The sequence below is a fragment of the Carassius gibelio genome, chromosome B8, assembly GCF_023724105.1.
Source record: "Carassius gibelio isolate Cgi1373 ecotype wild population from Czech Republic chromosome B8, carGib1.2-hapl.c, whole genome shotgun sequence".
In the NCBI taxonomy this organism is placed as follows: Eukaryota; Metazoa; Chordata; class Actinopteri; order Cypriniformes; family Cyprinidae; genus Carassius; species Carassius gibelio.
The window spans coordinates 30,359,444-30,386,235 of record NC_068403.1 but is presented as its reverse complement, the minus strand read 5'-3'; the positions used below and the strand labels follow the sequence as shown (position 1 = coordinate 30,386,235).

General features: G+C 43.2%; 2 protein-coding genes across 3 annotated transcripts in view; one reads left to right on the top strand and one right to left on the bottom strand.

Annotated features, from left to right (window-relative positions):
- cdk11b (cyclin-dependent kinase 11B) overlaps positions 1-26,792 on the top strand; it is a 376,069-nt gene that overhangs the window by 170,284 nt on the left and 178,993 nt on the right. The window lies entirely within an intron of this gene.
- The window catches only part of LOC127963128 (serine/threonine-protein kinase WNK2), a 70,055-nt gene that overhangs the window by 20,529 nt on the left and 22,734 nt on the right, over positions 1-26,792 (bottom strand). Inside the window, exons 10-25 of one of the 2 annotated variants that reach the window (XM_052562856.1) lie at positions 26,050-26,646; positions 23,652-24,251; positions 22,624-23,031; positions 21,478-21,702; positions 20,483-20,692; positions 20,130-20,246; positions 19,864-20,034; positions 17,737-17,788; positions 17,581-17,661; positions 12,160-12,851; positions 9,322-9,379; positions 9,006-9,070; positions 8,763-8,915; positions 6,797-7,179; positions 6,087-6,304; positions 5,119-5,319 (exon numbers count right to left, since the gene is read on the bottom strand). In XM_052562856.1, the coding sequence (XP_052418816.1) occupies positions 5,119-5,319; positions 6,087-6,304; positions 6,797-7,179; positions 8,763-8,915; positions 9,006-9,070; positions 9,322-9,379; positions 12,160-12,851; positions 17,581-17,661; positions 17,737-17,788; positions 19,864-20,034; positions 20,130-20,246; positions 20,483-20,692; positions 21,478-21,702; positions 22,624-23,031; positions 23,652-24,251; positions 26,050-26,646 (4,231 nt within the window). The remainder of the gene's footprint in view (positions 1-5,118; positions 5,320-6,086; positions 6,305-6,796; positions 7,180-8,762; positions 8,916-9,005; positions 9,071-9,321; positions 9,380-12,159; positions 12,852-17,580; positions 17,662-17,736; positions 17,789-19,863; positions 20,035-20,129; positions 20,247-20,482; positions 20,693-21,477; positions 21,703-22,623; positions 23,032-23,651; positions 24,252-26,049; positions 26,647-26,792) is intronic. The other variant, XM_052562857.1, reaches the window with a different exon arrangement.

Genomic DNA, 26,792 nt, shown 5'->3' with positions numbered 1-26,792 from the left:
TCAGTGTTACAAGTACCCTAGGCACATCATTTTCCATTTTTGTAGCATAAACACCATTAAACCGATTTGAGTTTTGGATCTTCCAATGCTTCTCTATGGCGCTGAAACCTAAAGATGTCAGAGTTCCGATCCCTGTGCAATTGATACTCGACTGCCATTGGCTCATCTGCATTACCTATAGTTCAGTTGAGGCAGTTATGTAGGTCTCAGTAGTTTTTTTACATAAAGCACCATGGGAAATACGTTTGTGCCCTGTGGGAAGTTCAGCATGGCACATTCTTATTTTGGCATAGACCATGCTTCTGGCACTGAAGGTGGCTCATGAGAAGGTTAAGGCCTAGGGAATGGATGTTGCATCCTCAGAAAATGAGTCATTTGGTAGGGTAGAGCAAAGGTGGATCTATTCACATTGAATAAGAATCTACTTTCCCCCTTTTATTCTCCCTTCATCCCCCGAAACCTCTTGGGGTAATTGCTCTGGATTACGTGTGGCTGATGACTGGTCTGTATGCCTTCCCATCATTAAGTCTGTCAGGTTGTATGAGTGTACAGGAGGAAAAAAATATATCTGCTGCTGGCACTGTTTTGGACGTCCCACATTTGGTTTTCTGACCTGGTGTCTCTCCTTCAGGAGTGGAGTCACTCTCCTAGACTTGGGGCAGCATGTGGCAAACCCAGCTGGAAATGTGGAATATTGCAAGATATATATATATATATTGGTATAACTTAGGCTACATTAGATTACAGTACCGTACTTTCTGGACTATAAGTCACACTTTTTTTCATAGTTTGGCTGGTCTTGCAACTTACTAGTCAGGTGCGACTTATTTATCAAAATTAATTTGACATGAACCAAGAGAAATAAACCAAAAGAAAACATTTCAGTCTACAGTCGCGAGGGAGTTCTATGCTGCTCAGTGCTCCTGTAGTATATGCTCTAAGAGCGCCCTAAAAAGATTTTTACACAAAAAATGTACTCAAGTAAATGTAACTCCTTACTACCCACCTTTGATTCTATGCAAAATATCAGTAGTACAATTATATTTTTATAGAAATTGTTTACTGTGCTTTGTACAGTAACAACTTTAGACAGTTTACAGTAATGGCTAGAATAGTATGCAGTCTGTGCAAAATATGTATTTGCACTATTCATATATGTAAAGAACTGTGACCAGTGCAGTAAAAGAGCGGATGCAGCTTAGATTGGTGGTGTTGCGTTCAGAAGTGTCACAGCCTCGGGGAAGAAGCTCTTCCTGAGTCTACTAGTGTGAGAGCGTAGGCTTCTGTAACGCTTGCCAGATGGAAGGAGGGTGAAGAGTCCATGGTTAGTGGAGAGGCATCCTTGATGATGTTTCTTGCCCTGCCCAGACAGCGCTTGTGATAGATGTTCTCAATGGAAGTTAACTGGGTCCCTGTGATCCGTTGAGCAGTTTTCACCACCCGCTGGAGTGCTTTGCGGTCAGATGCGGAGCAATTGCTGAGATGCAGTTCATGAGTATGCTCTCAATGGTACAGCGGTAGAATTCCACAAGGATCTTGGGACTGAGGTGAACTTTTTTAAGGATCCGTAAGAAGTAAAGGCGCTGCTATGCCTTTTTGACCAGGGTGGAGGTGTTTAGGGACCATGTGGAAGCCAAGAAAATTTGAAACTCGACACACGCTCCACTACAGCTCCCTTGATGTAGATGGGTGTGTGTGCATGATTCCTAGTCCGCCTGAAGTCCACAATGATCTCCTTTGTCTTCTGGGTGTTTAGTTCCAGGTTGTTGGTGGGACACCACACAGCCAGGTGCTGCACCTCATCCCTGTAGGCTGACTCATCGTCATCCTTGACCAGACCTACCACCGTGGTGTCATCTGCAAATTTGATTATGGTGCTGGAGCCATAAACAGGAATGCAGTCATAGATGAATAGGGAGTGCAGAAGAGGGCTCAGTACGCAGCCCTGTGGCACTCCAGTGTTCAGGGTGATGACGGAGGAGGAGAGGTTATCTAACTTAACAGACTGAGGTCTGTTAATCAGAAAATCTAGAGTCCAGTTGCAGAGGGATGTGCTGATTCCAAGCTGGCTGAGCTTGGAGATCAGCTTGGAGGGGATTTACAGTATTAAATGCAGAACTGAAATCAATGAACAGCATTCTCACATGTGTGTTCTGACTGTCCAGGTTGGCGAGGGCAGAGTGAAGAGTAGAAATAGCATCCTCTGTTGACCTATTGCAGCGATAGGCAAATTGAAATGGTTCTAGTGAAGCATGGAGACAGTATTTTAAGTGGGATGCAACCAGCCTCTCAAAGCACTTTGCAATGATGGGGGGTGAGTGTGACAGGATGGACATCATTAGGGGCCGAGGCAGTGCAGTGCTTCGGTACTGGCATAATGGTGGAGGTTTTGAAGCTAGTGGGCACAGCTGTTTGGGCCAGGGACAGATTAAAATGTCAGTGAAGACCTCAGCCAGCTCCTCCACACAGGCTTTAAGCACATGACCAGGTATTCTGTCGGGGCCAGCTGCCTTCCGTGCGTTCACCTTACACAAAGTGGAGCAAACATCTGAAGTGGAGAGTGTGAGAGGCAGTTCATTGGGTTGATGCTCAGCTTTGAGGGACATCTCATTATTTTGATCAAAACGAGCATAAAAGTGATTGAGCTCATCAGGGAGGGAGGCAGAGTTGGAGGGAGGCACATAACTTGGTGGTTTGTAGTCCATGATAGTTTGTATGCCTTGCCACATATGCCGGGGGTCAGAAGAATTTAAGTGTTCTTCAATCCTCTGTTTGTGTGTGAGTTTGGCCTGGCGGATACCCTTCCTCAGGTTGGCTCTGGCTGAGCTGTAAGCCTCCCGGTCTCCAGACCTGAAGGCTGCATCTCTTGCTTTGAGCAGGAGGCGAACCTCTGTTCATACAGGGCTTCAGATTGGGGAAAATGTTTACTTTTGGTGTGGTCACTCTGTCCACACACCTGTTGATGTGCTCCAAGAAAGAGTTGGTATAAGTGTCAATGTTGATCTGAGAGTTTGTGGTGGCCTGGGAAGCAAACTCACTCCAGTCTGTGTGCTGGAATTGATGTTGAAGAGTGGAGTCAGCACCTTCCAGCCAGATTTTATCAGTTCTTATTGTAGGTTTCACACATTTGATGACCGGGGTATACTTGGGGCGAAGAAACAAAGAGAGGTGGTCAGACTGACCCAGGTGGGGGAGGGATGTGACTTTGTAGGCATCAGTCACATTGGTATATACGTGTTCCTATGTTTTATGTCCCCTTGTAGTGCAGAAGTCATCTTGGTGAAAATTATGGAGAAAAGATCTTAAAGTGCAGTGATTAAAGTCCCCAGCAACAACAACGGCCCCATCTGGGTGCAAGGTTTGTAATTTGCTAATAGCAGCCCAAAGTTCTTTCATAGCCACATTAGTATTTGCGTCTGGTGGCACATGAACTGCAGCAGCAACAATGCAAGTAAACTCACGTGGTAGACTGAATGGCCTGCACTTGATAACCAGGAACTCCAGATCAGCAGATCAGTAGGTATCAACAATGACAGAGTCTGTACACCATGATTTTGTTTACATAAATGCATACTCCACCACCCTTGTTTTTACCAGAGGTTGCTGCTACACTGTCAGCCCTGAAGAAAGAGCATCCATCCATATGCACCACGTTGTTTGGGACATCCTTACAGAGCCATATTTCAGTGAAGAACATAACATTGCAGTCCATAAACCATTTCTGTGTGAGGGTCCAGATCTTTAGTTCGTCCATCTTGTTCATCAGAGATTGTACATTGGCAAAGAAGATGCTGGGCAGAGCTGGTTGATGTGGGTTTTGCCTTAGCTTAGCAAGAAGCCCTCCACGCTTTCCTCTTCTGTTTTTGATTTCGACGCCGAACACTTCCGGTCAGTGCGAGTGACCCGCTTGTCTGCAGTGATCTCTGTAACTCCGGCGGGAGTTTGCCGAAGACTGTTTACTAAAGCTGTAGTTCGCAAACACGTGAATCGAATCGAGCAAACACGAAGGAAATAACCAGGTAAATAAACACTATTTTCCGAAATCTGGTAAGACGCTGAGCCTTGCAATGTGTTCATGCCGCTCTTAAAATTTTCTTTGCCTCCATCTTGTCCTATATACCTTGTCCTATATTGTCCTTGTCCTATATGCACATGATGTCAGGTGCAGGTTTTCTTCAGTATCTTCCTTCCTTTTGGGGATTTAGCATATAGGTGACTGGAAACCTTAGAGGAAATCATGAAATGACATAAGCCAGATTCAAACTTATGTTGCTGTGTAAGCACCACCACAAACAAAGTATGTGCAGTTTGTGCCACATCTCTGGCACAAAGTATTCATATTACAGATTGCACATGACAAATACAGAAATTCTGTGGCAATGACCCAACTACTTGAAATACATAAGATCAACTGCTTTTCTGCTCAAGCATGACCTCGTAATAAAAATATTTATGGCAATAATTAAATGTGTGAAAATGTCTACTGATCCGTAAGAATGATGGCAGTATGAGCATCATGCAATACTTTAAACTTTCTTTGCTGTCCATGAAATCATGTTGTGTGACTGAGCCATTAGGCAGCCGTTTAAATGTCACATTCTGGCTGACTCCATTTAAACCAAGTAAATGAGTGGAGCACACATGAGAGACTGTGAAAGTCAGTAATAATCTCATGTGTGTGAGTGACATATGTGTGACAAAAAAACATAGGAGAAAGACATGATAATCTAGAACATGATACACCGTTCAGAGAGGCAAATCTGGCACCTTCGTCTTCTGCATATCAACTATAAATGACCATCACACTGCATCCAAGCCAGGCGGCGTGCATATTGAGCAATAAATCATATGGTTTGGTTTCTATGTGTGTTGATTAGGGCAGCTGCAAACATTAAAGTCTTGTATGCATAATTGTATCAGTTATCAAACATGATGTAATTGGCTGTGATTGTCTTACTACTGTACAGGATGCATTTTGCTTTCCGTGAGGCCAGTGGACACTAGATATTTGTTGCACTGTGGCTGGTTAGGGCAGTGGCAGACATATTTACAGCAAATATGTACAGCAGCATATGCTTGACAGGCTGTTGTAGACAACAGCTGTGTGAGTGTGTTCACCTTGTCGAGGTGGTGTGTGTGTGGTGGGCCCGTAGATGTTGTCAGAGGACAGAGAGCCCTTGAGCGAGCAGGGCTGCTGAGTCTGGACCAGCTCCAGTGGTTCTGACACGGGGCTCAGCGTGGCTGTGCTGGATCCCACTGAGCTGTTACCCAGAACCGAGCTCTTGACCGGAGACCCTGACACACTGGAGCACGTCTCCGCTACAGGAGAACACAGAGGTCGACAGTGACTTGCTAAGTGGATCCAACTTTCATATTGGTGGATTAAAGTTTAAAAGAATTTAGACAAATTAACATACAAAGTTGCACGGGTTGCACAAAAATGGAGTAGACTGCATATCTGGAAATTGCATTATTTTTTACAATTATTACTACAATTACTTTGCCAAGCCAACACAATGAGCTACAATTTATGTTTCTACAGCATCTCATCCTAGAGCTTTCAAGCAATGACCACCAAACTTCAGACCTTCAGACTGTTCTGACTCGGAATGCTATCTCTTTTCTAAATGATCAAACTTATTCAACTGCCAGCTTTCAAACTTTTTCCTACAATTATTATTATTAGCAATGGTTGCTAAGGTAAAAATCACTATTAACACACACACACACACACACACACACACTCATACCTAAAGTGAGGCAGTTGGATAACAAATCAATAATCTTAAAAGCTAAACTTGGAGATGAACCACTCTCTGCTGCGTTGGTGCTTCAGACATGAATAATTCCTCAAATCATGTGTCTTGTTGGGGAAAGCTGTACTATTACTTCAAGGAATCAAATGGACAATAACATGTGCACTGTGGTGCCAAGTTTTGCAGACCAAACATGTACATTTTCTTTAGATTAATTTCATTTAACAGAAGCCAGATTGCATTCTGTTGGCCTTGTTCATCGGGGGTCCCAGATATAGTGTTACCCTCCCCTTCTGGTACTCCGGCTCTCACAAACTCTCGCATACATACTAGAGCTGTTGCTTCGGTTGTTCCTAAGATGTTGCACCATGGGAATGAGCAGTCGGCTTCCCTTCAGCTTGTGTTTGGAGGCTCTGCGGCGGCGGCCTGTAGGTGGCACTGCATGCAAGAAGCCCATGCTGGGAGGAACCGGCCGACCCAACCGAGAGTACAACTGCTCGATCTCTCCTCTCTGATGAGCCTGGAGCTCGGAGATCTCCTTCATGTGCCTGCAGACGTCAAACATTGGGTTACAAAATTGAATTGTTGTTGTTGTGTAGATAGATGGTTTGACCTACAGCCAATGTTTTTTTGTTTTCTTCCTTTGATTCAACCTGTCTGACAAAACATTTTATTCAGTGTATTAAGAAATTTTAACTTTGCATTGAGAAGATGTTTCAACATGACGAAACCATAAATGTCTTTTTTTATTTTTTGGTCAAGTTACTTTTAATAGTCCAGTACAGTTTGAACTTGTACAGTTTTACTTTGAATAAAGTATTTTTTGGCCAGACACTTGTACTTTTAATTGAGTTTTCTCCCTATTAATTGAGTAACTGTACTTTCACTTGAGCATAATTGTAGTATTTTTAACCCTTGTGAATTGTGCACAAGACACAGACTGTATTAGGAAATGAAAGAGGATCAGTGGTGGTAAATGAGGCCTTTGTGAGGCAGTTTCTCCTGGAGTTCTTTGATTTGATCAATGTTTCTTTACTCACTTCTCTCTCAGCTTCTGTAGTTCTCGTTTCATATCAGCGTCCTCAAACTCAGAGTCGTTATCACTGCTGATGTAAGCGGAGTGGGCGTGGCCACTAACAGAGTGGGCGTGTCCATTCACCAGAGGACACGGGGGTGAGTCGGAGCTTTGGACACTGCTGCTGTGGCCCGAGCGCCGGAGGAACGCCACTGCCCGCTTCATGAAGTCCCTGCCGCCTGACTCAGACGGGGCAGGAGCCAGAGACGAGGGCTTAGTGGACGGAGTCTCGCTCTGATCCTCCTCTCCGGAGTCTGAGGACAAGCACTGCACCATCCCGTCCGCTGACAGAGAGCTCTGAGCGCAAGGCAGTGTGGGTCTGGCCTCTGGAAACGAAGTAGTTGTGTCCTGAAAAAAAAAAAAAAAGAAAAGCTCTTAAATAGATCAATTCTCTGGTTTGGCAACCAAAATTATTTGTCCAAATAAGTGAAAAGACTGACCGAACAATTACAGGTGCATCTACAAAAAAGTTCTTTATTGTTTGTAATTTAAATAAAAACTCTCAAATTCTGATGGTTATGACTTATAGCTTAGGAAAATAAAAATTTCAGTATCTCAAAAAATTTTCTCAAAGATCAAAGAAATATTTAAAAAACAGAAATGTTCAAGATCTCCAAAGCAGGTTTATTTAAGCACTCAATAGTTGGTTGGGCTCCATCTGTATGAATGATGCTTCAGTGTTGCGTGGAGGCGATCAGTCTGTGACACTGCTGAGGTGTTACTGAAGCACACGTTGATTTGATAGCAGCCTTCAGCTCCCCTGTATTGTTTCCAGATGTTACTTGTCTTCCTCTTCTCAAAACCCCATAGGTTCAGGTCAGGTGAGTTGGGTGGCCAATCAAGCACATAATATCATGGTCAGCAAACCACTTGGAAGTTATATTGGCACTGTGGGCAGGTGCTGAAGTCCTGCTGCAAAATGAAATCAGCATCTCCATAAAGCTTGTCAGCAAATGGAAGCATAAAGTGCTCCAGAATCTCCTGGTAGATGACTGCATTGAATCTGGACTTGATAAAACTCAATGGAGCAACACCAGCAAACGTCACACACCCAAATCACCTCTGACTTCAGAAACTTCACACTGGACTTTGGATTCTGTGCCTCTATAGTCTTCCTCCAGACTCCAGACCTTGATTTCCAAACCAAATGCTAAATTTACTTTCACTGTGGACCACTGAGCAACAGTCCAGTTATTTTCCTTCTTACCCCAGGTGAAATACTTCTGATGTTTTTTTTCTTCTGGTTCAGGTGTGGCATGGTTCTATGAATGTGACAGCTCTAGCTTTTTTCCTGAAGATGTCTGAGTGTGATGACTCTTGATGCACTGACTCCAGCTTCACTCCACTCCTTGTGAAGCTCTCCCAAGTTCTTGAATCGGCTTTTCCTCACAATCTTCCCAAGGCTGTGGTCAGCCCTGCTGCTTCTGCACCTCTTCCTACCACACTTTTTCCTTCCAGTCAACTTTCTATGAATATATTTTGATACAGCACTCTGTGAACAGCAGCTCTTTCAGCAATGACCTTCCGTGGCTTACTCTCCTTGTGGAGGATGTTGACGATTGTCTTCTGGACAAAGTCAGTAGTCTAATTAAAATGAGTTAAATTAAAATATATTATAAATATAAATATAAAAAAATAAGATCTTTTCCATGATTTTTTTGTCATTGTCACAAAAATTATGATAACTTTTCATAACACATTTAACTTTTGTTGCACAGAAAAATGAGTCCTTAAGAGGGGCGTTTTCCCCACTCTGCACTTTAATTTGTGCTAGAATGTTAAAAAACATTTTTCTTTTTCCAAAGAAAACTCAATGACAGAAGACAATACAGTAAAAAGCACATTTGGGGTATTTAATTTAATGGTGCATATATTAGTGATGCAGTAGATCTTGTGCAAACACCATGAGTAGTATGCCATCTGAGACAAACCTGATATAAATCCGGAGGTGCTGAGTAACGGTTGTTTCTTGACTTTGATGTGGATCTGTGTCCGTTCTCGATTACAGGAAGAGCTGCAGATTCAAGATCAATCACATGATCTCCTCCATCGTGAGAAGAAACATCTGAATCTGTCGGCTCAATCTGCAGCACACAAACACACAACACTATCAAACTGTGACCAGTCGTTTCAGAGAAGCATATTTATAACTCACACACACACACACTGATAACCTGGCAGTGGCTCTTGGGTGTGTGTGTAGCAGAAGAGTCTTTTCTGGTCAGAAGTCTTTTGAAGGCTGATCAACGTTTGGGAAAAAAGAAAGAAAGGCACAACAATAACAGTTGTCAATAGTGACAATTTCTTGTAGTCTGCAGTACGTCTACATATTTAGAGTCTAGAGACGTTTTTCCATTCGGTGCTGAATTACAGGCACAGAATGGTTCCTAATCACAGAAACATAACTGGAACCATTCACTACCATGTTTATATCCATTTGGCCCGACACAGGAAAGAGTAGCTGAGATTAGCACACACACACACACTTACGGGTGACAGCAGAATCACTCAAGGTCCCGAGACTGTCAGATCTCTCTGGAATCTGCGGCTACAAAAATAAGAAAACCTGAGAAATACGGTATAACAAAACATTTTCCTACAGAATTAACATGGACAATCACTCTTCAGAAAATAACAGGAATGAAACCAGTTGACAGCTGTACAGTTTGCTTGCTCATTTCTACACTTCTGGGGTCTCCTATATACAACTCTCCGTAGATTTAATCCTAAAAGTGTACGTACGCACAAATGCTAGAGTTTTTGTACACCAAACCGTTCAAAAATCCCTTTATAAATCTCAGTCAGGAGAAGATGTTTGATGGAGAAGACCAGATTTGTACAGAAAGATATCATCAAACCAGACGATATAGACCGCTCCACCCAATCTAGCAGTCTGCCACAATAAAACAAAAACAAAAAACAAAACTGTTTTTTATACAGAACTGGTTTCATTAAAAATACGAAAGATTTATTCAGAATTTCATGTGAATGAATGGTGATCTATGAATGAACTGCTTTCAGGAGACTGTTTTGTAGATAAACCCTGAAAGAAATGAGATTATTCAGTTAAATAACTGAACTGACTGGAGTGCAGTTACTTACCACTCACACAAGACTCAAAATAAACTAAAAATGCATTACCAAAAAAAAAAAAAAAAAAAAAAAAAAAGATTTAACAAAACCTCCCTTACGAAAATGAACCAAAGTTTTAATATAGTAAAAGATCAGTAACCATTTTTTTTTTTTTTTTTTTTTTGGTATATTGATTCCCATTAGTATAATCACAGTTTAACTACAAATACCATGGTTAAACTCAGGGGTGTCCAAACTTTTTTTATTTTGACGGGGGTCAGATTTGATGATGTGGACACACCAGATGCTTCTCCCTATAATATAAGGTCAATATCACAGGAGTAGACGTGAGATATGGCTGTATATGGGAACGGCTGTGATTCGGCCGTAGGTACCCCTCTTTTGTGCAGAACTACGCCCTTTCACCAAGGATTCACAGTTTAACAGCTGAGCCCAATCCTCCGTCACTAATTATAAAACACCATATTGGAACTTGTAACAAAGGACCATTAAATTACAGAAATAAACTGATGGTGCGGAAGCTCATTCATGAGATCCTCATGCATAATACAGCACAGATCATTAGACTTCATTCTCATGAATACTGAGAAAAGCTGATGATGCAGAGCCGTTGTTAACTGAGAAGAAACGCTGAAAATGAAGTGGATTTGCGCATCTTTTCTATTAACAACGTCTCTGTGTAGTAACAGCTGCTCTATGTGAAATCACGCACCTGATGGAATTAACCGCTGATTAGAGAACCGGCTTTACTGACGAGATGTGCATAACGATCGGCCGATCATGATCGGAGCAGCCCTAGTTTTTATGACAGCGGGTGAATACAGATAGGTGAATTGTGTGAAAAATACTGTTTTTTTTACACGTGAAACATGAACACATGTTATATTGCACACTGTAAACACAATCAAATATTCAAAAAAGCGCGTAAAACGGGACCTTTAAACATTTAATTTGCACTATAAATTTTATATATTACACAGCATTATTAATCTAAAGGGGATGTTTAGTGGAGATGGTGGTTTCACAGGGGGATGCTTTTTGTCATTTTTTTTCCACCGGGGGAAGTTACATAAACATGGTGAGGTTTTGTCACAACTTGCTCTGGAACAAATAACAGATTAATGAGACCACTATAGAGACACCGGAGCCAGTGGTAAACTCCAGAAGTTCTGGCTGAGGTGAGGCGCTCTCTTTGTGAGTTTATGAGCGCTGAACGCCTCAGAAAACATCAAAGCTAAATTTCAAATAGACATTATCTTTATTAACAAACCGCATATTTGTAGTCCAAACAAGTAAATTCTCGCCTAATAAGCTCTTAAAACTACATTTGTTTACACAAATCAATGTTATTCTTAAATAAAAGTGGGTTTGAGTGTCCGCCATGACACTCACTGTGAGAAATACAGCAAGGGGAGTGACACAAACAGTGATGCATTCGGAGGAGCTCTGTTATCACTCTAATATCACACTCTTATCAGCCAATCAGATGGAAGGACCAAAAAGAACTGTTGTGAATTTAGCTCAGGAGCATTCATTTTGCTTGTAAATGATACCAGACTTTGAGTAAAGTTAGTCTGTAGCTAATTCAATTGAATGTGTATGATTTGGAAAGGCACACGTTAATAAAAGGTCTAATAGCTGAAAATGCATATTAGAACAAAAACCAAGCCTGATGTAAAAAAAAAAAAAAAAAACTGCCTTTAGTACTCAGGGACAGGATAGCATCAAACCACACATCTGGGGAAAAGTTCAAAAAAAAATTCTGCTGCATTAAAGGCTGTGAGGCGTTTCTAATTACTTCAAGGGCCGCATTTGGTTTTATTGGTAGTAAAACCATGGTTAATTTTTTCATTAGGTCTGCGAGCTCACACAAGCTCACACAAACAATACTTCCTAGCCATCATCAAGAATCGGCTAAAAACACATCTCTTCTATCTTTATTTAAATTTAACTCTAGCATTCTCCATTCTCCAATTCCATTCTTTAAAAAATGGCCTCTTACACTAATTTGCACTATTGTTTTTCTATTCTATTTTCTTTTTAGTATTTAAAAAAAAACAAAACCTTGCTATGTGTACTGTGTTAGGTTAACTGAGACTTGTCATAACACTTGCATATCATTGCTCTTTTGTTGTTTTTGCTTCTTTTGACCTCATTTGTATGTCACTTTGGATAAAAGAGTCTGCTAAATGACTAAATGTTTATGTGAATGAATACAATGAGGATTGACTTTACCAGTTTTTCTGCTTTCCTCGCAGCACCATCGCTGCCCTGGCTGTCGGACAGCGGCGGTGATCCTGGCGGCTCAGAGGCGGAGCTCGTGGTTTGCGAAGGGTGGTATTCTTGGTACAAAAGATTTCTCAGTTTCTCATCCAGAGTCTTTATCGTTCTGTCTGCAAACTCTAGCCTGGGCGGCCCTTCCCCATCCGATTCGCCTGGCTGCAGGGATGGTGCATTCTGGGGCTGATGGGTGGGGCTCTGGGGCTGATGGGTGGAGCTCTGAGGCTGATGGGTGGGGCTCTGAGGCTGATGGGTGGAGCTCTGAGGCTGATGGGTGGGGCTCTGAGGCTGTGGTTGGCTGCTGCTGACCGAAGCCTGTGGAGTGGGCATGGCAAAGGGCTGAAGCAGCACCACGGGTGGGGTCTGGGTAGGGCTGATGGGCGGCTCCACACTGGGGCTTCTGTCGTAAGTGACTTGCTGCTGAGGGACCTCTGCCACTTCCTGAGCAGAGACGTCCAGTGAAACTGGAGGCACAATGGGGCAGCATGGGATATCAGGAACCACAGCCGAGCAGGCAGTCTGAGGGCCCTCGGCCGACAGAGCAGCCTCAGAGAGGGACGCCTGTGACATCGATGGCCGTTTCTGCAGAGGTTTTGCTCTGGCTGTGTTCACATCCTGCGTTTGAGATGTAGAGGAGCTCTCTGGGTCTGAAGACACACAAATATAGTGTGAGATGATCATTTGTTAGCATGTTTAGTAGGGATGTATGATATTATCAACATTGGGGTATCACTATAGCAAAGCTGTATCAATATTATCATGATCACATGACGATACAAAAAGATAGGTCTTCGGGGCAAAAAGTGTAATTCTTCAAATATATTTAATCTTAATTTAATTTTATATAATTTTATTTATTGTATTTATTTTAATTTAATATTTATATAATCTTAATTTAATCTTAGATTTAATCGACATACGATAGCGGCATGTCCTCTCGCTCCCGACAGAACAGTTTTCGTGTTTTTTGTCTTGTGAGTCGTAGTGTTTTTGTATGTCTTCATCAGGTCTAATTGTCTTTAAGCATGCATATAGCCATGAGTTTCTTTTGGATGTCAGCAGAACCACAATTTTAGAGTTGGGGGACCTCGGTCTGCTCCGGAGGCCTACTCCATCACCGACCCCCACTACTGCATCTCGCCCACAGTGGAGGCGCCACAAGCAGCGTGACAGGAAGCAGTAGAGGGGTAAGCGAGGAGGTATCCAGGCTAGGCTAACAGCTAACCCACACAAGCCATCTATCCCCACCATAGTACTGACTAACGTAAACTCTTTGGAAAAATAAATTGGACTACATTCGATAACTACATTCAATTCAGAGGACAGTAAGAGACTGTTGTGTTCATGGAAACATGGCTCAGCAACAGCGTTCCAGATGGCGCTATTCAGCTCGACCGGCTGAGGTGCTATCAAGTGGACAGAGCTCTCGTTGCGGGAGGAAAAACCTGCGGCGGCGGGCTTTGTGTTTACATCAATGACGAGTGGTGCCGTGATGATGTTGTGATCTGCAAACACTGCTGGTGGAGTTTATGATTATTAAGTGCCGGCCGTTCTATCTCCCGAGGGAATATACTGCCATAATGCTCATTTCTGTTTACATTCCCCCGATCAACTGCAATAGGGACTACGCACTTAATGAACTGTACCAGCACATCAGTGAGCAGCAGACAGCACACCCTGATGCTTTTCTCATCATAGCTGGGGATTTCAACCATGCAGACTTAAAGAGTGTGTTTCCAAAAATACACCAACACATTAACTTTCCAAATTGAGGTAATAACATTTTATACTTTGTTTTTATACTTAGCTTACAAAGCCCTCCCCCTCCCCCACCTCGGAGCTTCAGACCACATCACTTTCATGTCAAGTCAAATCAAGTCAAGTCTGCTTTATTGTCAATTCCTTCATTTGTACAGTACATACATACGTAGAATCTAAATTGAGTTACTCTCAGAGTACCTGCTGAATGAGGTAGTGAGCAGACCAATGCTGCACAAAGTGACTGGTGCATCTCATCGTATATTAGTGGGGGGAGGGTGGAAGGACCTGGGGATGTGGGATCTGGGGGGGGGGGTTCATAGTTCAGTGGTGCCTGGGGCAGAAAAGGGATGGGGTGGGGCAAGTTCGGGAAGGAGTTCAGCTTCATGACAACATGGTGGATGAAGCTGTCCTTCAGTCTGCTGGTCCTGGCCTGGAGACTCCGCAGTCTCCTCCCTAATGGCAGCAGACTGAAGAAGCTGTGTGATGGGTGGGTGGGATCACCTGTGATGCAGAGGGCTTTGCGAGTGAGATGGGTTCCGAAATGTCCTGGAGGGAGGGTAGAGAGACATACCAATGATCTTCTCAGCTGCTCTCACTATGCGTTGCAGAGTCTTTCGGCAGGACGCGTTACAGGCGGCATACCACACAGTGATGCAGCTCGACAGGATGCTCTCGATGATGCCTCTGTAGAAGGTGTACATGATGGGGACCGGGGCTCTGGCTCTTCACAGTTTAAGGAAGAAGTATAGACTGCTGTGATTTCTGGGCCAGTGCTGCAGTGTTTTCGGTCCAGGAGAGGTCCTCTGTGATGTGCACACCCAGGAACTTGGTGCTGCTCACTCTCTCCACAGTCGCACCGTTGATGGTCAGAGGAACGTGCTGAGTGTGTGCTCTCCTGAAGTCTACAGCAATCTCCTTTGTCTTCTCCACGTTCAGAGAGAGATTGTTGTCACTGCACCACTTGGCCAGGCGGCTCACCTCACTCTTGTAGTTTGTCTCATCTCTGTTGCTAATCAGACCCACCACAGTCGTGTCATACGTAAACTTAATAAAGAGGTTGGAGCTGTGTGACGGTGTGCAGTCATGGGTCAGCAGAGTGAAGAGAAGGGGGCTCAGCACACATCCTTGGGGGGCCCCAGTGTTCAGTGCGATGGTGCTGGATGTGTTGCTGCCGACCCGTACTGCCTGAGGTCTTCCAGTCAGAAAGTCCAACAGCGAGTTGCACTGCAAAGTGTTGAGCCCCAGCTGGAACAGTTTGTAAATGAGCTGTTGAGAGATGATTGTGTTGAATGCTGAACTGAAGTCTATTCTGACATATGAGTCCTTTTTATCCAGATGTGTGAGTGCTGAGTGGACAGCAGTGGAGATGGCATCATTGGTCGACCGGTTGGACCGATATGCAAACTGGAAGGGGTCCAGAGAGGGGGGACGACTTGATGTAGTGCCTAACTAGCCTTTCAAAGCACTTCATGAGGATGGGATTAAGTGCAACATGACGGTAGTCATTGAAGCAGGATGGAGATGGCTTCTTCAGGACTGGGATGATGGTGGTAGTTTTGTGGGAACAACAGCCTGACTAAGTATGTTGTTGAAAATGTGCAGCAGAACTCACTGATGTCTTCACAGACAGTCTCTCAGTACACACCCAGGGATGTTGTCAGGACCCGGAGCTTTGCGTGCATTGATCCTGCTGAAGGATCTCCTCAGGCTGTCTGGGGTCAGCGTCATCACCTGGTCACCGGGAGGAGGTTGAGTCTTCTGTGCAGTGGTGCTGTTTTGTTGCTCAAAGCGAATGAAGAAGGTGATCTTGCTGTCCACAGGTCCATGGTGGGGGCTTGTAGTCCGTAATGTACTGTATCCCCTGCCACAGGTTCCTAGTGTCTCTGCTGTCTCTGAATTGATGGGCTATCCTCCTGGAGTGCTGTCTCTTAGCCTCTCTGATGCCGCGGGACAGGTTGGCCCTGGCTGTTCTCAGGCCCACCTCATCTCCAGCTCTGAATGTAGTGTTCCACATTTTCAGGAGTCTGTAGACCTCCCTTGTCATCCACGGCTTCTGGTTGGCCCGGACAGTGATGGTTTTTGTGACTTACGTCATCGATACACTTGTAGCACAGACACTCGGAGCCTGTGGCAGGAGATACAGACCATTACAGACAACAAGCCCCCACCACGGACCTGTGAAAGCAAGATCTCTCTGCTGAAAGAGCTGAACACCTTTTTCGCTTGCTTTGAGCAACAAAACAGCACCACTGCACAGAAGACTCCACCTCCTCCCGGCGACCAGGTGATGACGCTGACCCCAGACAGTGTGAGGAGATCCTTCAGCAGGATCAATGCACGCAAAGCTCAGTGTGTACTGAAAGACTGTGTAGCAGAACTCACTGATGTTTTCACAGACATATTCAACATCTAAGTCAGGCTGTTGTTCCCACATTTCAAAGCTACCTCCATCATTATTGTATAGTTGTATCTAATATTTTATATTTGATCTAGACTTTTAGGCTCTACTGGTAGTGTTATCTGTATGCACCAAGGGTCTGTACTGTACAACTATGATTCATGCATGTACTGTACATGTGTAGGAATTGACAAAGCAGACTTGACTTGATCTTCTTATTCTAACATAAAAGGTCTTTAAATTTGTGTTTTGGGCCATTATGCTTTGAAAGTGAAGTGAAATTGAAAGTTGTGACGTTTGCCAAGTATGGTAACCCATACTCTGAATTGGTGCTCTGCATTTAACCCATCCAAGTGCACACACAGCAGTGAGGAGTGAACACACCGTGAACACACACCCATAGCAGTGAACGAACACATACACAGCAGTGAGGAGTGAACACACACCCGGAGCAGTGGGCAGTTATAGATCCAGCGCCCAGGGAGTAACCGGGGGTTCAGTGCCTTGCTCAAGGGCACTTCAGTCATGAGTATTGAGGGAGGAAGAGAGCAATGTTCATTCACTCCCTCACACCTACAACTCCTGCCAGCACTGAGACTTGTAACTAGTCCAAGTCTCTAACCATTAGGCCACAGCTGCCCCTTGACACACTATCCGTCAAACTAACTCAAACCAAAAGTACAATATGCTTGATCCCTGCACCAAGTCTGTTTTTGCTTCATGTTTCTATGTGAAGCACACACTTGGTTCAGGTGATCAGCTCGTGAGCCGGTGGTTTTTCACATCTCAGATTGGCTTCGTTCACACTGATTAAATGCAGTCAACTCCTTTATTGCAACTCCTTTTTTGTCTAAAATAAAAGTGCAGCATAAATTAATGACAGCTAGCGGTTTAAATGGGTAACATTACTGGAGTCCAAATTCACAATATCTCTTTCAAGTGTAGAAATTAGGAAAGAAGTATTGTAATTTCCTTACTGTAAAGCAAAAAGTAAATATCTATGATATATATATATATATATATATATATATATATATATATATTACAATATAAAAGTCTTATTAGGAACATGGGTTGGAGGTCTTAATTTTGAACTCTCAAAGTGCATTAAATAGAATCTTTATTTTTTTTTAAATGTTGCAATAAATATTGTAATGTGAGATTTCGATATCATTAAATGCGTAATGCTTAGCATTAGTTCATGTGTGCTGAATTACTTGTGGTGGGCTCTTCTCCATCAGGCGCGGCCATCTCCGCCACAGGACAGATGATGAACCAGCGCTTTCCGGTGTGAAGCACTGCAAGACAAGGCAGACTGTGAGTTCATGCTCATGCTACAGCAGTTACAGAGATATGACGTGTCAGAGTCTTACCGTTCTGTTTATAGATGAGCTGGTCAGACTGTGTGTGCTCCAGTTTTGACCCCTGAGTACAGAGGACAACAAATTCAGTTTGAAATGAAAATGAAACGCTTCACCTTTACATTACAACAGAGCTAAAACACAGCAGGGTTTGATTTCATTTTCCTCTTAACCACTAGATGGCACAAAATTCCCCACAGAACTTTCCTAAACATTAGTGTTTCACTACATGCAAGGAAATATAGTGGAGCAGAAACACAAAGCAACATAAAGTTGTTCTTTAACATAGTTATTTAAAGTAGTTCTGCGTTTATTTGATCAAATATATTGTGTTTTAAAGAGGACATCAGATGCCATTTTCACAAGTTGATGTGATTCTTTAGGATCTTAATGAAAAGTCTGTAACATAATTTGGTTAAAATTTCTCAATAGTAGAGTAATACAACACCCTTTTCAGCCTGTCAAACACAGCTCTGTTCACAGTGACCTGTTTATTGCATGTTGCTTTAAATGTTAATTAGCTCTGCTGACTCCGCCCTCTCTTCCAAGCCGCTCTCTGAGACTGTTTACTTCAGCTACATTCATCGTGAAACTTGCTAATTAGCACATTATTAGGAAAGGTGATTTACAAAGATTCATTAAAGCACCTTACACTCACTTCTGTAGGTGAATCTGGATCCTGAACGATTCACGGAAACATAGACACATTTATGTAGATTGAGGGCGTGTTCCCTTCAGAAACTACAGTAATCTACTGTGACTTCAGCGCCTCAGATGTTAGGAGAAAATGACGACTGCTTTGTTCATTATTACATCCAGTAAAAAAAAGAATGACTTATGGGGATAAAAAAAAAAAAAAAGCACTGGATGGATTTTTATCATTATAGGGTGGATGTGTACACACACTGCTAACACACATTTATGTTCAAACGCCATGTAAAAGTGAATTTTGCATTAATGTCCCTTTAATGTTTTAATGATTTATGTGGCAAATGTGAATCAACACAATCAGCGAATATATTTTGAGACAACGGTCTCAGAAGAAAAAGGAGTTGACTCTGAATCATTGAAACAAGTCGTTTTTAAAACGGATCCCAAGTGTTTCATGGCTGCAAAATGCTTTCCAGAGTTTGGAAAAATGTATTTTTTGGGGGAGTTGTTTGGGAGTCGTTGAGAAATTAAGGTAAAAATAAATGCATATTATAAAAAATGAAAGTGTTTTTTGCATGCATGTCAACCTGTTTTTGAGGACTCCCAAAGCCAAAATATTTACCTTTCATAGGCCAATAACAAAAAGTGCACTCTAAATGTATTCTGAGTTTGTCACACCACAGAAAAATGTGTTAACAACCCAGCCAAATTTGAATAAATAACATTAGTAAATAACATTTAGTGTCTGCACTGAAACCACGCCCACTCGCGGGAAAGATGGGATCTCTCTCAACTACCAAATACTTCTACAACCTGAATGGCAATGCATTTCTAACATTTATAATGTGTTTAGAAATAATTCTCAGAATTGACTTTGCATAGACTTTAATGGTTTGCAGTTTTGTTCAAGGTAATTAAATCAACCGTTTTTCAATAACTGAAGAATATGTAAAAGTAGAAAGGTATCTGCAGCAATTTTTGGTAAGCATTACAGCATATTTTGGATTGATTATTTACAGTATTTACAGTATAATTTTGTTCTTGGCAGTGACACAACATTAGTATGGTTTTCTTAACCCTCAGGTATTGCTTACTTATAATGAATGACTCTTTACTAAAAAGATCAAGAATATTGCAGGCCACACCTTCACACTTATTTTTAAGTTCTTCATTTGAATAAATATTTAGACATGATTAAACGAGAAATTAAAAAAGTTAACTTAAATCCTTTTTTTTTATGATACGCACATAATTTCACACAATGAATGCAAGCAAATATTGAATTTAAAATGGAGCTAAAAAAAAGTATATTAACAGTATATATACACATTAATTGATAATGAATCGAGATCGAAAGCCCTGTTATTTTCTGCAATCATGCACTATGGCTCAAGGTGTGACTTCAGCTCCCATGTCTGCTGTGTGTCCATCCTCAAGAACATGATAACATCTAAAGCATGTGTGTATTAAGCGATCAGTGGGCCTGACCTGCGGGCCGGAGTCTGCTGTGACCGGCGTCTGACGGAGCAGGGAGGTCTGGACGGAGGCCTTCTCACCCTCAGCGTCCTCGTTCAGAATGTCCTCCGCTTTATCCATGATCTCCTTCAGCTGCTCGATGAACATCTCCCTCTCCAGCAACAGAATAAACTCATTCTCAACCTGGAGGAACATCAGCAAGAACCAGCACTTTGAGCCCATTCATCTCTCCAGAACAACCTCTGCGAGTTGAGAGAAAGTAGAGGTGAAGATCTCACCATATATGTGGCAATCTCCTCTGGAGCATCTCCATCCAGGTCAAACTTAAACGTCACCATCTTATGGTTATGAGTCTCTAGCTGACACTCCACCATCTTGTCTCCGGTGTTACACACCTTAACACAGTCCCAGAGAATATAACAACAGGAAAAGAAAGAAAAGAAACCCTTTATGCCTCTGAAAGAACCGTGTCAACACCAACAGAAACGTTCCTAATTATATTAATGATGTCCAAACCAGCACTCGTGTCCAGTGAAGCACTCAAACAATCAGAAGCTTCACCGATCACTTGGTTTTGGACAGCTAGCATCTAAACATTGTGTCTGGACACTCCTCTTCTTCTGGGACTCACTTTGATCATGGTGAGTTTGGGTCTGTTGATCTTGTCTTGGCGGGAGCGCGTGCGGGACGTTTTGCGGTTGGGTTTTCTCACTCGTGACTCACTGCGAGCTCTGCCGGAGCCCTCGTTCCCATCGCTCATCTCTTTACCGGACGTGGCATCGGAGTTTATACTGTCATACGTGGACCCAACTGCTGCTGTCTGTTTATCAGGAGCATGAGCCTAAAGTGCACAGAAGACCACGAGTTTAACAGCAATGGCACACGACTCCAACATCAAAATATGTAAATATGCAAGGATTATTTCTGCATATTTACATATTATAAAGTCTTGGCCGAGAGTAATCTGAGGGTTTCAGGTTCCTCTAGTTAAGAGAATGCTCACCTGGTTTATCTCTCTCTCAAATATTATGTAAATATTCAGATGCACCCCAAGAGTTCAGATGCAAAAGCCTCAAAGTGCTGTCTGTAATTTTCTTCTAAAATTAGCATTTTTCTCAGACGCCAGTGTAGGTTCAGTAATTTCACTTTAATGGTAATGAATAGGTCCTTTTCAACCTTTCAATCCATTAAAGTAAAATAACTGAACATAAATATAGGAATCTCATTTTAGAACAACATTTCAGACTTGACTTTGAGGCTTTTGCATCTGAACTCTTCATATGTATATTTTTATTTACATAATGCACAGATCTGTACATTAATCTTCTGTTCCATTCATGACGCATTGTTATTATGTTTTTCTTATTTAAATGTTCTTTCTGTTCTCATGTCATGTGTATGTATGAGCTCCTAAAATAACACAAATGATTTGTGTGTTTGCACACACTTGGTGATTAAAGCCAATTCTGATTCTGAACATGAAATGTGAAAACACCCCACTCGTGATCACATGGTCATAAACAGCAATAATACTTCCTTCACTGTCCAGTGTAAAGACTGTCCACATCAGTAAAGGTGTTTGGAGGTGGTCGCTGTATAATGGGCTCATGTGAAGAAGGGCTTCACCTCGGAGCAGACTTCAGTGGGAGCTGCTCCAGATCCGCTGGTGCCGTGCTGCAGCGCTGGGGTCACACTGCTCAGGCTGGGGCCGGCTCCTGACTGCGGGACACTGGAGCTCAGGACAGGAGCTGGAGTCAGGTGCGTCATCATCTGAGAAACACTGATGTGATCGGAGCTACTGGACGAGTTCTGGTCCACGTGGACCGTCTGGGAATGGCTGGTCAAGACTCCCTGAAAAATGTAAGATTTATTTAAATGCATGAATAGGTAAGACTTATTCAATTTCAATTCAATTTCAAATTTATAATAAAAACTACGACATCTGGGTAAACATTCTTAAAATTTGAATTTGAATATTAATACTGAATTACAGGGATGTCCCGATCCGATCAAGCATCGGCTGTCACTCCAGTGTCATACAGTAGGTGGCAGCGTGCACCTTTAGGAGGGTTTGAAACGCTCAGCCACCAATAAAACCAAAATAAGAAGAAATGTTTGTGCAACATACAAGCTGCAGTGATGTCTGTTCTAGTGCATTACACACGTTTGAGCTTCCCTTCCCAGTGTATTTGATGCACAATTTTGTAATCATCTCTCATTGCTATGAGCTGCATCTTGTCTTGAATTTGACTGATAGACTGGCATTCTGACACATCATGCTTCCTAATCTTATGTTGTAATTATTCTGTTTATTGTACATATAAAATACAAGATGTTTATATCCTCAGTCCTGTATTCATAATTGTGATGACACAATCTGTTTCCAATGGTTAAAACTGTAACGTTTACATCTTCCAAAGTCTTTATATAGTGGGTGCATAGAGTATGTGCATCTTATTATATGTACATACATATATTAATTTTACTGTCTGCGCAACTCTGTATAAATTTGATTGATTTGAACAACTTTAATGTACTTGAATTGTGCACCAAACACTTTTGCAAGCATCGGATCAGGACCATGTATTAGCAGATACTCAGTATTCAATGACTCAGATCGGAGGCACAAAAACACCAGAGCAGGACATCCCTACCGAATTAGTATGGGGTTAATGTTTCCTCTAAAAAACCATTGTGACTGTGATTGTGAGCAAGCATTCAACATGCTAATTTTAGAGCAAACTATCCCTTTAAGACACTGACATGCCCTACCTGAGTGGGCGGAGCTTGTGTGGTGGGAGGGACTCCGACACACATAGAGGCGGGGTTTGGAGAGGGGTGGAGACTTTGGTGCACTGTGGGCATGGCCTGACTGTGGGAATGTTGGGAGAGAGTGGCCATAGTGTTTATGGCGGGCTGCTGGTACTGGTGAATCGTGGGAACTGGAGGCGTGAACACTGGAGCAGCACAGGGTGGAGCAGGACATTGTGTGGGTATAGGAGAGCTGGAGGACAGGTGGGGGTACTGGGTTAGTGCAGAGATCTCCATCTGTGAGCATGACACTGGGGAGATGTCGGGCTGTGTCGGGACAGGCAGACTGAGGGAGGACTGCACAGAGGGAAGGCAGGCGGGGTACGGCTCACATCCAGGAAGAGGAAGAGCTGAGTTAATGGAAGGAAACTGGAGGAGGAGACAAAAGTGCATTGTAGCATGGGAAGAATAACCACCCTCAAGAACAGAAGAGCTTAACGCAGGTTTAAAATGGCCACTTTGTACATTGGACTGTTTACACAAAACTACACAAATCACCAGGGATGCACCAGATTAGATTTTTGTCGATATGCTGATATTTGTCAAATCACTTTGTCCAATAGTTGATGCCGATATATGTTTTTATGATATTTGTTCTTCTATTTGTTGACCAAGTCTCTCCTGTGTGGAGATTATGAACAAATTATTTTAGTTTTGAACAAAGAACGTATTATTTTAATGAGTACATTTAATGCCTTAAAAATAATTAATAAAATCAATCTCTGTTGTTTTGTTCTCAAAAGCATGACAACTTCTCAGAAAATGATTGTATCATGATGCCAATCTTTCATGTGGACTGACGAAAATCGTGCAATGTATGCCGGGCTTTAAGGAGTCCTATGCTTTTTAACATATCCATTTACTTTTAGTGTGTTATACTGCTGTTTGTGCTAGAAAAAGATCTGCAATGTTACAAAGCACAAAGTTCACTCCAGTGGAAGTCATAGTGCTAGGAGGGTCCATGTAAAAAGGATGAAAAACAAGCATACCTGTGGGACAGGTGGTGCCGGTCCTGTGTGGCTCAGCTGCACAGGAGCAGTTTGCTGCATGTTTGAGATGTCTCGGAGTTGCCCATCTGTTGTGGCAGTGAGTTGCTGCAGATGTTGTAACACAGGTGTTTGTCGAGTCTGTGCAGATGCTGGCACGATATGCTGCATGCTGGAGGCTCCGCTCTGAAAACTCTGATCTGCAGGCAGCGCTGCTTCTGTTTTAGATGGGAGACTGTGTGCAGCTGCGACTGCAGTGAGCTGCATGGGTGGAAAGGTCTGTGCATTTGCTAGCTCTGCCCCGGCAGGATGGTAACTCGGACCCGTGCCACTCTGCGGCACAGAGACTGGCTGATGTGATGCTGCAGTTTGGAGCACGTAGGCCTGTGTGTTCAGCTCTGCAGTCTGACCTGTAGGTGCCAGCTGCTGTGGATTCATGGTTTGCGGTGCGGTCGAGACACCCTGCAGAAGCACCAGCGGCAGGGGACCAGACAGATTCTGTCCGGCGGCCAGCGCGGGGGTCTCTGAGGAGACAGAAGGGAACGGCTGCATGTGTTGAGCTGCAGCAGCTGCGACCTGGCTGTGGACTCTCAGAACAGAAGACTGCAGAGGAGGAAACAAACTAATGAGAACCAATACACTTATATTCGATAAATCACATTATAGGCCAGATTTACTGAACAGGGCAAATTCACGTTAGACCACAATCCCACAAGAGTACCAATGGGAATGGAAAGTTCTGCTGTTCTGATCTTTTGACAATGCACACATGAGAGAACACAACTCATCTAGATAATGGCCAATGCAATCTACCAAGAGCAGTGCAAACTAACGTAGGGTTGATAAGTAGGTGCAGGTAATCCACTCACACCACAGGCTCAAAATGAGGCATTTTTGGGCTGTTAAGTAATGGTGCAAATACCTGTAAACTGACTAGTGCAAACCTTACTACATGTTACATGTGGTGTCCCTCAGGGTTCAACTTTGCCACCGTTACTGTTTTCACTGTACGTGCTATCTTTTGGTTCTATATTTAGGAAATATGGTGTGTCATATCCATAGACTGTTTAAAAACGTGGACGTAGTGCCCATGACATCACCCGCAGGTTTCTGAAGAGTATTTTTGAAGGTCAAAGTGGGAGGAGCCAGCCATTGAAAATGGGCAAAGAAGTGGGTGGGGAGCTGGTTGCTGAAACCACACCCACAAAGCTTACCAGTGGTGACAGCAGAGCATCTACCTGTCACTCAATTGGCCACACCCCTAATTATGCAGATGAAACAACTTGTAAAAGCACTGTACCAGGCTGTAAAAAAAATTCTGCTGTAAAGTTGGGCATTTTAACATGGGGGGGGGGGGAGTCTCTAGGACTTTCTCTCTTTTGGAGCCAGTCTCTAGTGGGCAGTCGATGAATTACAGTTTTAGTCACTTCTGTGTTGGTTTCAAGAGAGAGACTGGAAGGTTATCTCGCTCCTTGATACCTAACAAAATGCAGTCAGATTACTCAGATCACAGACCAGTCATCTTCTTCGGGTACCCAGATCTAGACTGCAAAGCAGGGGTGACAGAGCTTTTGCAGTAGTTGGACCCAACTTAACAGATAACTTGCCATTATCAGAAAATTGACTACAGTGTCAGAGTTTAAAAAGTCTTATAAAAACCTATTTGTATTCTTGTGCTTTCAATGTCCTGTGAATGTCTACGGGTGATGGACCAACACAATTCTGTACAGCTCTTTGGTCAACCAAGGTTGTTTTAAATGCACTATATACAGTAAATACATTAAACTGGAAACTTATTAAATCCAATTAAATGAATACTCTGCTCCTTTTGTGTCTGAAAGGGAAACACCTACAACAAATGCATTAAATGCAATAAGATCGGCCACAAAATAGCTTTGTCCACGGCTTTTCATAAAGTTTTCAGCTGCAGGTCTTTAGTAGTTTCTGAAAGCCAAAAGATGGTTTGTGTTGCCACAAACTGTTGGTAAATCTGGCCCATTCTTTAGTATGTTGGATTGTTAAATAAAACAGCACACGTCAACAGCTGCTACAATGAGTAATAGCAGGCATACAGATCACACACAACCAGGTTAAGTGAATAAAAACAAATGATTCATAAAGAAGGTTAGCAGCATGACATCAGGCACATCGTAAGCGTGGTTAATGGCTAGGTATTGGGGGGTTGGGATCTCCTCTGTAAGAGAACGGCCACACCTGCAGGATAGGTAAGTACGGTTACAGCGGCCGAGAGGAAGTGCAAAGGAGAAGAAAGCATCTGAGCATATTAGACTGATTAGAAGTCCTACAGGCACCCGGAAGCAACAGCAGAACCACTGCAAAGGCTGGAGGAAACCAGAGCTGTCCTCTAAAGGGCCAAGGCGACACCGTGTCCTCCACCTACCGCTTCAGCCAGAGAGCGCTCGCCAGCACAGTAACTGGCTCTGCGACGGGAGGTCAGTGCTTCGTGAGGCTCCAGGGTCTGCCCCTCATCGCTGTAGCTGCGGACAGGCCGGTACTGCCCTCCCTCGGGCTGATGTCTGTGGCCCGTGATGCTCTCCAGAGATTTGTTAAGCTGGGAGAGGTCAGAGGTCTCACTGAAGGAGCCTCTGCGGACATCAGGGACGCGAGGAAGAGGAAATAAGGAATAGGGCGAATGTCTTCTATCTGCACATGTCCCAAGCAGAAATAAGGATAAGCAGGCCTGACACGGGGACGGTGGCTGGTGAGGGGCGGGGTTTAAAGAAAGCCGACGCCCCTGCCTTGCCGTGGAGACAGACTCCTCCCCCTTTGTCTCAGAGGATGGCCCCACTGATGTGTCGCTATAGCGGCGAGTCGTTACAACTGAAGGAGCACGCAGCAGATTTCCAGAGTGAGAACTTCCCAATCCATCTTCTGTCCTCTCTGATTGGTCTCGTGGTATTTGAATGGAGGCAGGACTTGTGGGTCGGAGCAGGACACGGATTAACTCATTTACAGAAGAGCTTTCATGATGTGCACCCTGGAAGAAAAGCCACTTCTCTGAACTATTATGATTAAATGACAAACAAGGGTCTCTAGCACAGAGCAAATAACACACATCAAATAAAGGACACAACAAACTAGATGTGTACATATCTCGAGGTGAGGTGATTTGAGGAATAATTC